The 11668-nt window shown below is 44.1% G+C and overlaps 1 protein-coding gene across 3 annotated transcripts in view; it reads left to right on the top strand.

Moving 5' to 3' along the window:
* Positions 1-5289, top strand: part of DYM (dymeclin) — a 222122-nt gene extending 216833 nt beyond the window's left edge. For all 3 annotated transcript variants that reach the window (XM_042804566.1, XM_042804565.1, XM_033011164.2), the window contains one exon: positions 4181-5289. In XM_042804566.1, the coding sequence (XP_042660500.1) occupies positions 4181-4330 (150 nt within the window). In that variant the 3' untranslated portion in view covers positions 4331-5289. The remainder of the gene's footprint in view (positions 1-4180) is intronic.
* Positions 5290-11668: the final 6379 nt, after the last annotated feature.

The following is an 11668-nucleotide window of genomic DNA, read 5'->3' on the forward strand; positions in this document are numbered from 1 at the left end:
GGTTTCTACTTTGCTGCTTCAACAGGCCACTTTGGGAATTTTGTTAATCGTGATAAAACCCTCACCAGTGCTGGCTGGGGTGTTTTCTGGGAGTGCCCTGAGGTTTGTATGACCTGGTTGTTTCACAGCTCTGCTGAAACATTCATTTGGTGTCATCTTCAGTCTGTCTGCAGCCCATGGTGAAAGCTCCTGATCACTCATTTGGAAGCAGTACATGCAGGAGATAAATGGCATGGAGCTGAATTTAAACATTCCTTGACCTATCACCCATCAAAAATCTTAAAGCTTTATGGCATTAGTCAAGTTTTGTACATGGTGTTTAACCCTTGCTGTTATAAAATGTTTTAAAATCAGTCTGATAAATGAGACACTTTTTGAAGTGACTTAAATTCAGTGATTTTGAATGTTAACAAAATCTGTTTTCAGTGAACACCCTAGTAGTGAAACAGTATGGGTAGTTTTTTATCTTAACAGCAGATGACTGCCATGCTAGCAAATCTTTAAAGGTAGACGCTGGTGCAGATCTCTCCATGCTGGACCTCTAGGATTTCTTGGTTTCAATGAATGAGAAAACATGGCCACTACACAGCCATGAATCATTGCAGTCATCTGAAGAAGTTGGGACTGAATTACTGACCTGGAAGTCAAAGTCTCCATTTCTCACTAGCAATGCATTGAGCTATCCTGGGTCCACTGTTCAGGTGGACCATCAAAAATCCATCACTTCTGCCAATACTTATTTTGTTTTCATAAGGATACATTTTAAATTGTGTGTATGTAATGGCAATGTGTATTCTATCTCTCCTTAAAAATTTCATTATCCTTGTCTACATTTCCAAGATAAACCTGCAGACTCTTCAAGGCATATGTTGAGTGTGAAGGAGTCCAGGCTGATTGCAGTGGGTTATAGTCTTTAATCTTAAATTGGTTATTAAATTGCTATGGTACAATCACAACAGATGGCAACATTGATCAGTCTGAAGAAAGGCTTAATAATAAAATCAATGCGTGACTGTTACTGCCTGAAAATATGAATACTATCTGATTTATTTTATGCTGTCCTTCCATCTGAGGGATAATGGGATAGTAAGAGCTGAGCATCTCAGATGTAGCTATTGGAATTTCTAATACAATTTTACCTACTGTTTCAAAGATAAAGATGTTTGTTAAGCTGCATGAGAGTCCAGAATGGTCCCAGACTACTGCCATGAGTGTTTACAAAACCAGTAGCTATAATCTGTGACCCTGAAGGTAGAAAATGTTATCTGTGTCTAATTCAACTAAAATTAGCATCTTTAATCATGTTTTTCCCCTTCCCTCCCAGAAGGACTACTACAGGCTGCAGTACTGGCGTGCAGCCACCTCTGGGGTGAAGAATGACATCTGTGAAAGGGCTTTTCTCTGCTAGGAAATGTTGCAGTGGTTTAATCATGAGGTTTAACCATTCATTTTGCTGATGCAATGCTGAACTGAACATGTTCCTGTCTACACTGACCACAAGTCAGGAAGCATTTAGGAGGGAAGTGGGGAAGATTACACTGAGGATAAGCAGAGTACAATATCAGGTTTTACAGAAATAAAAATAAATAATGGAAATCTACACATGGCCTTCACTGGAGTGAGACTTAACCTACTGAAAGAATCGTGGGGTCCTGAGAGAAGGGATGAGGTGACAGAGGGGGAAGGCAGGCTCAGTTTGAGGACTTTGAGCCAAAATGGGAAGGGATAGGTGATGTTACTGAAAAGAAGGGTCTTACAAGGCTGATGAGAAAAAAGAAAACTTGGGCAAGTACAAGTAGAAGGATATGCTAATGAGAGACCAAAGGGATGCAGTGGAAGGGAGTTGGGGATGGGAGTAGGCTAGGAGACAGGAAATTAGAGTTGAGGATGAGTATGGGTGCAAGATACCTAAGACTGAGGAAACAAAATGATGTGGAAGATCAGGCAGACTGATCAAAACAGACTTGGGGAAGAGAGGTTGTAGAGGGGTGGTAGAAAATTATTTAAGTGCACAAAAAGGCTATGGGAGAGCTTCTCTACCACAAACTGCGTGTCTGACACAGGAAATGAAACTTGCTGATGTACCTTTGAGGTTCTGGCCTTTGAACTCAACAGGAGATAGATGCAGAAATGCCTTTAACAACCTTATCCTTTAGCTGCCATTAAACAGATTATTCCTTAAACAGATAGTAGTGCTGGGAACAATACTGTCCTCCTTCCCTGCCTGATTGCTCTAAGGATGAAATCCCCACACACTACGAAGTCATCAAGTAGAATAATGACAGCCACACCAATGGCCAAAACGGTTCCTCCCAGGCTAAATATTGGCATCCAGCTAAGTAGAGCTGTGGTGAAAGACCTGACCCCAACATAAGCCAAATGACAGCAGCTCCAGAACGTTGGAGTGTACTGAAAGGTCACGCTGACGTCCTCATCAATGGAGGAGATGGCACATGGTCACCCAACGCTGTAGTTGAGTAAAGCTGAAAAAGCTGTCCATGGAGATGTGTAGGAGATGGCACGTTGTCACCTGTGGTTGAATGAAGCTGCCCATGGAGGCAGCTTCCTTGCAAAGCATGATCCAGGTGGCACCTTTGTGTCTTGGTGTAATTGTGTGCCCAGTGTTTGCACCAGACTGCTCTAGTAACAGCAGCAATGCAAGGAAGGAGTAGAATAGTTTCCATGTTTCATGACTTCAAGAATACAAATAACCTGGGTGTGTAAAAGTTAAAGAACCCTGAGAGCCAAGTGGCCAAGAAGTGCCCCTTCAAAGGAGGCTGTTCCAGCCAGAAGGGTCTTGGACCCTAATGCAAGGAAACAGGACACTGTGAGCTCAAGAAAAATGATAGGGTGTCCCTTCATTATTAATGGGCAGAGAGGCTTCTTAGCCATTGCTGTGCTTGTTCTGATCATGTCACACCATAGAGTTTATTCTTAGTCTTAGCCACAGCCTTATAAATAATAAAATGGGTCATGTTTTATCTTACCCCAGTGATCATTGTAATGCGGCTTTTATCTGAGACTCTGCCAAGCTCTTGACACCGGCAACATTTAGAAGTAGATAAAATGATTGAAGAGCACAGCACAAAAGTAGGCTCAGCTCTCCCCCAAAACACACGCTCACCAGGAGCGAACGCAGGGGGCTTGCAGTGTACGTGCTGCTTTGGGAGGGAAGAAATTAGAAAATTGGAAAACTGAGGATGCAACGTGTCTGCCCAGTTATGATGGGCTGGGATAGCACATCTGATGTGTGTTAATTCTGGAAGTGCTTTGCTTAAAGCTGGTACTGAAAAAGAGGGGTTTTGTGGAAACCATATTGTCGAGCCTATAATTTCCAGGAGGCGGGGGTCTCTGCGTGGAGGGGCAATAAGGTCTACGTGCACAGGTCTTGTGGTCACAGCCTTAGAGGCAGAAGTGGGATAGATGGCTGTCACGCTGCTGTTGAGCAGCTTGCAGAGATTTGCACTCTAATTGCCACAGTGATGCCATCAGTGTGCTCCTCAGCAATGGGAAGGCCGAGGCACAGAGGTAGTGACCTACCCACAAGTACAGACGAACCTGTAGCAAAACTGGAAGTGGCCTCCTGGACCCCAGAACCCACGGAGCCAAGACATGCTTCCCACCATGCTTCCTGGAGGAAGGAAGAGCATTTCTTTCCCGGAAACTTCTACATACGTAAAGTCTTTGAGAATTAGATGGAAAAAGTCAGTTTGCCGTAACAGTGAGTTCCTAAAACAGACTGTGTTTATTCTTATGTCCTTTCCAAAGGATTGTTCTGCTAAGGAGCTGCATACAATTAATAGCCAAAGCTTTTTAGGGAAAACTGCAAAAAACAGGTCTGTACATGCACAAGCAAGAAGGCTTTTGTGGGGCTGACTAAAAATGACAGTTTTCCTTAATTTTTTTTTTGTAAAGGATTCACATGTTTAGGCTTTGTTTACAGGCAAATTGAGTGTGACCAGCAGTAAAAAGTTTGAATACAGTATGCCAGTATAGCATTTAGTTCAAAGAAGAAATTATAAATTATCTCTTTAACCCCAGAACTATTTTCCTTTGGGTCTAATGGTTCAGTTCCTTCCATTGTTTTTTTTCACCAGACCTCTTCAGTGTTTATGTGGGCTGCATGTTTGCAAACAGAAATGCCAGCCTTCCCTCAGCAGACTTTGCTTTCTTGTTGCAGAAGTTCCCCGAGCTGAAGTTCAAGTACGTGGAAGAGGAGCAGCCTGAGGAGTTCTTCATCCCCTACGTGTGGTCCTTGGTCTACAACTCCGCCGTGGCCCTGTATTGGAACCCACATGACATCCAGCTCTTCACAATGGACTCCGGCTGAAGGAGGTGCCCCAGCCAAGCCAACTTAACTCCATCTTCTTACAGAAAACGAAACTCTGCACCGCGTGTTAATACTTGACCCCCTCCAGCGTGTACCCTCTGACCCCAAAGCTTACGGAGAATGAAGCTTGCCGCTAATGTACAGTCCAACGTCGATGTTTCGGAAGCAGATTGCCACCAACATGCTGGCAACAGACTGTGGTGTGAGGAGCCGACGGCTTGCAGGCAACCTTGTATTTATAGTCCTATAACCTAGAGCTTGTTTGATGAAGATGAGGCCTTACACATGGGGTATGATGTTACTACAAACCGTGAACCTGATTGTTCTTTTAACTTAATGGGGTAAATGAGGAAAGAGATGGTGGACTTTGATTTGAAAGCAGCATTTGTATTTTTGTTTCTTTGAAATGAGGCAGCTTTGTTGGGTCAAGCTTTGTGGTCTGTTGGATTCTGCCATGGGTTGCTCGTTACCTAATCCCATGCTTTCACTCACAGCCCTTTAATTCGGTGGCACTGTCAAGGCTGCAGTTGTTAAACTGCTGTCTACACTGTCATCCGGGTGAACTAGCAAACAGCATATTAATCAGATTAGCTCCCAGGCAGATTCAAAACACTTGATTTAGATGTCAAAATGTTTGTGGGAGGATTTTCAATAGCAGTCTTTTTCTGTTGTTGTTTGACTGGCAAATACTCTATAGAGGGCTAGAAACACCAGCTTTCAGAGTCAGGTCCCTTACAGACTTGTCTTACCGTGCTTCTGTGCAAAAGTTGTTCCTTAAAATTGAGTGTGTGGGGAAAAAAAAAATATCTCCAAAGAAAATAGTTGTAAGGTTGTAAAATAGACCAATGCCTTGTAAAACTGTGTGTAACAGTGACAATGTGTCGTGGGGATCCTTGGCAAAGGTCTGTGTTAAAAATCCCATTTGCTATTAAAGATTTTATGGCAGAAGTATAAATTTATCTGAATGTAGAATACTTCTCTTTTTTGTTGTTCTAAAGTGTCCTTTCCTGATATACCTGTTTCTGCAGTTGGAAGAACAAAAGAAGTGGCTTGTCCTGATTTTGAAAGAACATATAATTTTTCAAAATGAGAATCGTTTCTTCTCTGGGGAGGCTCCTGATGGTGCCTGTTGCACATGCGTACAAACACTCTAATCCCACATGCTGCTACGTGGAGGACTGTCACCAGCCCATTGCATGCCAAAACATAAATGTCAAGGAATTAGTTCCTAATCATATGTGGCAACCCCCTGTATTCACTGCCTGCTCCAGCATGTTCTCAATACTAACTTGAAGAATCAGGTGCATTTGCTTTCAGACAGTACTTTGAGTGGCTTTAATTTTTTTTTTTTTTTTCCCCTGAAGGGTGTGCTAGGTTTGTACTTTCTGCTTCATCTCCTTATTTAGAGGTGGAAGTCCGTTTGAGTCCTACACAAATGGAGAAGCTGGCTTAAAAAAAAAAAAAAAAAAACAAAAAACAAAAACACAAAAAAAAAAAAAAAAAAAAAAAACAAACAGACAAACAAACAAACAAAAAGCTTTCCAGATGTATCTAAATACAGATATGAAGCGATGTATACAGCCCAGAAGCATTTAAAATGGCAGAAGCTTTTGGGCAAAGGCAAAAATAAGACTGAGATTAAGCTTTTCTTAGGAAAATACGAGAAACTAATGAACCCTGACTGAGCTCCACATAAGTTTATGCAGTGTTTTGGATTTACGGGTTGGGTTTTTTTGTGTTTGAGCAAACGTCAAAGGGAAATGACTTGGTTATTGTAGTGATTTGTAATTTTGTCTTTATTAAAAGACTGTTTGTGAGTCAACAGGGCTGCCCAGTCTTTAGAAAGGTCAGTCTGAAGATGCACTTTTAAACTGTGGGTTCTAAAGCTGCTGGGTTGGCTCCGTTCTTATCGGTCTTAACTGCCCGTGAGCGCTCAAACCCGCCCCGAGGTGAGCACCCTCCACCCCACTGCCTGCAGCAGGAGCACTTCATGAAAGAGGGCTCAGCCCGAGCAGATGCTTCTCAGCTGGGTGTCAAATTGGAGAGAATCTGATTTTCCTTTGAAAGGGCTTTTTATGAAGAGAAGGGCATGTAAAGCAGCAATCTGATAGAATAGGTCAAACCAGCTGCTGAATCAACGTAGGAGTCGTGCGGTAAATTATTTCTCACTGTCCTCCTGTGATGACATTGAGTTGAAGTACAGAAGGAGCAGGTTTGTTCCGATAGCCTAATTTCCTTGTGCATTTCATTAATATGCAGTGCTCCCAGAACCCAGCTGGTTTGGACAGCTGGAGTTACAATCCAAAACTGAAACAGCAGAGCCAGACCAAGATTTATGCTGAAATCCATGCTAACCCCATTGGCTCTTCCAAGAGTTTGATCATCATGTGGGTCTGGCAGTGTCCTGATGTCTGCAGCCCGGCACGGTCACAAATACCCTGTTTTCCTTCAGATCTGTAAAGTATCACCTTTGGGATTCTTTTCATTATGTTGTGTGAAAGATTTATTATGCATAATTTAAAAAAAAAAAAAAAGTTAAAGCAGCAAATACAGGGTTTAGTTGTATTTGGTTTACATGATAGCTGCCACGTGGTGATGTGTGGCCAGCGGGTCTTGGTGTCACCATCAAACCTAACGTGCACGAGGTTTTATAACGTTGTGACGTGCAGTAAAAAGAACATTATTTAATATATGGTATTAAGTAGACAATTGTTTAAATCAGTGCTTGATGAACGAAGGGGTGTGTTGTGCTGCAGTGTCATGCTGAATCCCACCCAACGAAGGGCTCTTGGCTTCTTCCACAGTCGCAATCAGTACGGCCTGGAGGAGGCACTGGGAACGTGAGTCACGGCGGGGAGCAGAGGAGGGACAGGACTGTCCCCTACAGCCCAGACAGGGTGTGTTTCTGCGCCCTCAGTTGCTGTTCCCTGCTGTTCAGGCCACGCCGTTTAGGCAGATGGTAGTCTCCCTGGATTTTGGGGGTTGTGTTGGGTGTTGTACCAGGATCTTAGCCTTAATGTGCCCATGTTGTTGGCTCTGAGTGCTGATCACTAGTGACACCGTCTGCTTGGGCTACTTGAGCAGCATTAGAGAGGGAAATCCATTGCATCAGGCTTGGGCAGGACCAGGGAGGTGTGCTCTGTCCTCACGCAGTGTTCCACTCCTTCCACGAGTCTCCTCTGGGTTTAAAGCTTTCAGGAGAATGGGCAGGAAACCAAGTCGCTGTGTAAGTTGTGAGTGAAATGGAGCTTGTACACATGAAGCCTGATGCACGTAACCCTGATGGGGGAGAAATTGTCCTTCCTCAGTTAATGGAGAGAAACTGATCTCGCTGTGAAAAAGAGGTGGTGAGTTGGAAGCTACAAATGAGTTGTGCATCATTCAGTTGGGCAAAAGCAGTGCAAAGACCTTCCAGATTTCATGGAATTTCTTGATGCTACTAGCCTAAAACTGAAGAGCAATAGCCAAGTTACAAGGAAAAACAAACCAAAACAAAACACAAAAAAACCCCAACAAACTGTTTTCTACATGCCTGCTAGATTGCTGATTTACCAGTTAAACAGGAAAGGAAGAAGCAAACAACCCCCCTCACTTCGGAAACTCTCAAACTTTTTGTACAACCTTTCCTACCGGGCAGCTCGGTTTTATTCTTGCATGCATTGTCTAGTTCAGCCAACTAAAGGTCAAATGCTGTCTTATGTTGAGTTAACCTCAGGGACTCTCCTGACTGGCTGGGCTCAGTCTGCAAAAACCCTGGCTTCTGTGCTTGAAGACCAGGGGTTTCCTATACAATTGCACTTCTGTAATTGCCTGACCACCGTAAATCCTTTCCTGTCTTCACCCATTAGCAGGGCTTTGGCCACCTTATCTAGCTAGCTTTAAAAATTTGTACCACTGGTACCCGTAATACTGTAAAATTCAGGGTCCCGGCTGCTTTTGTGTCTGGTCTGTTGTTAATTTGCTTTGGGAGGTGTTATTATTATAATAATTATTATTACACAGGCTCTACTAACTCACAGCTAGCAGTGTTTAAGGTAACAGCTGTGCGTCTGATAGCGACACACAACAGCCTCGATGGAGTTAGCAGATTCAGAGGAAGGAAATGTTTACTCAGTATGTTCCTGTTCATAGCTGTGGTCTCTCCCCATCCTCCCTGAGCCCAGATCAGGGTGCTAAGACCTGGATCAAGGCACTAACCTTGCTACGATCGTTCAGTTTGGGGAGCTTTTCCTTGTACCGAACGTTATGTGAAGGTTTATTACCTCTGAGGTTTCTCCAGCCAACGGTATTGGGCTAAATTCTGTATCAAGCACATTCCCACACCCAAAAGGCCCCAAGGAGGGCTCTTTTCACATTAATTACACACCAGATAATCCATAAAATCGTGTCCAGCAGCATGATGCAGACCCAATCATTTTTAACATTTCTGTCAGTCAAGTGTCATCCGTCATTTAAAGAGGAGGGGAATATCCATCCACTCCCTAGGCAAGCTGCAGTCAGCTGGTTAGACAGGGGCGATGTTCTCGATGTTCTCGGCTCCACCAGAGATGGCCTCTAGATCCTTCTGCTGGATCCACCCACACTGCTCCATCTTGACCATGAAGAGCTGACTGGGGTCAGCCGGTTGGGTTTACTGCCAAAGGGCTCAGCAGCAAATTTACCCGGGGTGTCTTGAGCACCTGGACAATGAAGCATCAGTTCCTGGACATCTTCTAGCAGAAGTGGCCCTGCCTTGAGACTAAATTCTGCAGGGAAGGATGTCCTGGATGTCACAAGGTTGGTTGTCAGAGTTACGCTGGATGGGGCTGCGAGTTACTCAGGGCTTAGTTATAAGGCTGACTTTTAACTCCAAGAGTCCTTGCACATTTCGTTCATGACGTTCAGATTCAGCAGCAGTGAGTGGGGGCCAGCAGCATGTGGGTGGGTTCAGGGAAAGGATCATGAAGGCAGGGAGTGTGACTGTTTTTTCCCTTTCAGGAAAGGAGCCTGATGGAAGGATGTCCCCAGGCTGCTGTGGCTATCACTCCCGTGCTCCAGGGCAGTCCTCCTTGTGTGTGGGACATCAACACACGTCACCAGCCTCATTCATTACGCTGATAACAGTTCTGTTATCAGAAGATAATGATATTTTAAAGACAAAAGGGCAACTCTTACAACCTGGGTTGACCCAGACAACAGAGCTGTACTTCCTGCTGCAACTGTGGGTACGACTCATTAGGAGCAGGGCAGGGAGGTGCTGTGGGCTGTGGAGGCAGTGGTTTAAGGTAATCCTGGAAACGGCTGCACCCCTGACTACAGATTTTGGCCTCCCTTTCACTGGGAAGACCCAGGACCACTCCAGAGTAAAAGTCTTGTAAATACTTTTGAGAGCAGTTAACCCAGAACTGCAAGGCTCCAGCTGAGATTGCAGCACAAAAACCTTGCGAGCATTTAATCAGAGATGCTAGGTTATTGCTGGATGGATTCTTTTCATATGTTAGGGCTACACTGCGTTCTTGCAAATTACTTCAAGTAGCCGTGTTTAATATTGAAGGCGCTGCTGACAACCACGTATTGTGCCAGCACTTGCATGTACTCAGATAAATGAAAATGCCATTATTGGTGAATCCCTCCAAATCACAAATCAAATACACTGCTGAGCTGCCAAACTGGGACAATTTGAACGAGAGATTTAAAGAGAGATTTTTATTTTTTTTTAATGCTGCTGAAGCACACAACATAATCCTTCATCATCACTTTAAAAACTGTCTCAAAATTAATCCAAAATGAGTATGTCTTGGCAGACATGATGAAATGTTCAGCTGTACATAAAGTTTTTGCCAGCCGTCTTTGCAAACTAAATGGCAGACTTCTGTCTTCCTTATAGTCACTTAGTGCTGCTGAAAACCCTAAATCCAATGAGACCAGGAGAAAACTGGAGGTCTTCGAGTATCCAGAGAGAAGCTACAGAGCGGTGACAGGTTTGGTGACGTCCCTGATGATGCTACCCCAGCCCCTCCTCCTATTTATGAAACAATTAAACAAATGCTTTTCAAAGAGCAAAACAGCTTATTAAAAACGGGTAATTTAAACTAGGAACAGCTGTCCTCGCCCTGCTGCTTCTATTTTCATCCCTGAAGCCACTGTCAGGGTCCATCCCCTCTCCCGGTGCAGCTCCTGCATCCCAGTCTGCAGTATCCTGTCCATGAATCCTGCCCAGCACGGGTGCTGGGGGTGCAGGGGGCTTGGGGTGCTCAACCTCATCAGAGCTGGCTGCCCCTACTTAAGGAGTGTATCAACCAGAGAATAGTGGGAATAAACCATCCAGGGACAAAACTGGATCTGGAAATTCAAAGCCTCTTCCAAACCAGGCGCTTGCGGACCACCAGTGGCCTCTTCAGAGGGGGTCAGCAAAACCAGTGGGGAAGGAGGAACTGGGATGGTGGCCCTGGGTTCCAGTGTGGCAAAGGCATCTCTGGGGAAATGAGGAATAAAAGGTGGGCAAGCAATTCATCACCCAGAATTGCCTAAAAATGTTTGGTGGGTTTTTTTTTTCCAAATACAGTTTTGCGTGTTGTTTTGTTTCTCAGGCTGTTCCTACAGGAGGGAAAACCCACCTTTGTTCCTTGATATGGGATATTCAGTATCCAGTATATTTACTTGGCTGGTCTTCAGATTAAATACTCTGCTTAGTGCCTTGTGTCTTGTACATGTCTGCAGTGCTGAGCAGTGGAACAGAGAGAAGCAACAGAGCCATTTTCACCCTGAAATTAAGATCTTTGTGATGGCTTAAACTCCCTCGCAAGGAAAATCAGCTTTGTCATCTGCAATCTTGGAGGTTCCTTCCAACTGAAATATGAAGTGAAAATTCAATTTAAATCCTTTTCTTTCTCCTAAATCTAATCTTACAGGTGCCAATTGCCCTTTAAAAGGACAAACTTTTAGCCCACAAAATAGGTAATCAATGTATTATTAACCTGAACAATATCCATAAGCTTCAGGCTGCCTTTATCTCCTCACTTGGCTTCCCCTCCTTCCAGACAAAGTACATTTGGGCAAGGAAAGTGGCAGCTCCTGATGAAGGTGGCATGGAGAGACCTCATAAAATCCCACGTCTGCAGTGGTCCTGGAGGAACAGGAGCATCACCAGCACCACACGAGGCAGGATTGCCTCTTTTATTTCTTTCGTTGTCTTTCCTACTTTGGTTTCCTGGAGGACAAGTTAGCAGTTTCAGAGGCCACTTGCATGTCTTACAGAATCGTTACTGTAGGACCAAGGAAATTGAGTTTAAAAAATGTTCTCCCAGCTGTTGGAGTCCCTCCAGTTTTGAACTGGAAACAGCTTCTGGTGGAGCAGCT

The sequence above is a fragment of the Tyto alba genome, unplaced genomic scaffold (assembly GCF_018691265.1).
Source record: "Tyto alba isolate M040663 unplaced genomic scaffold, T.alba_DEE_v4.0 Super-Scaffold_42, whole genome shotgun sequence".
Classification (NCBI taxonomy): domain Eukaryota; kingdom Metazoa; phylum Chordata; class Aves; order Strigiformes; family Tytonidae; genus Tyto; species Tyto alba.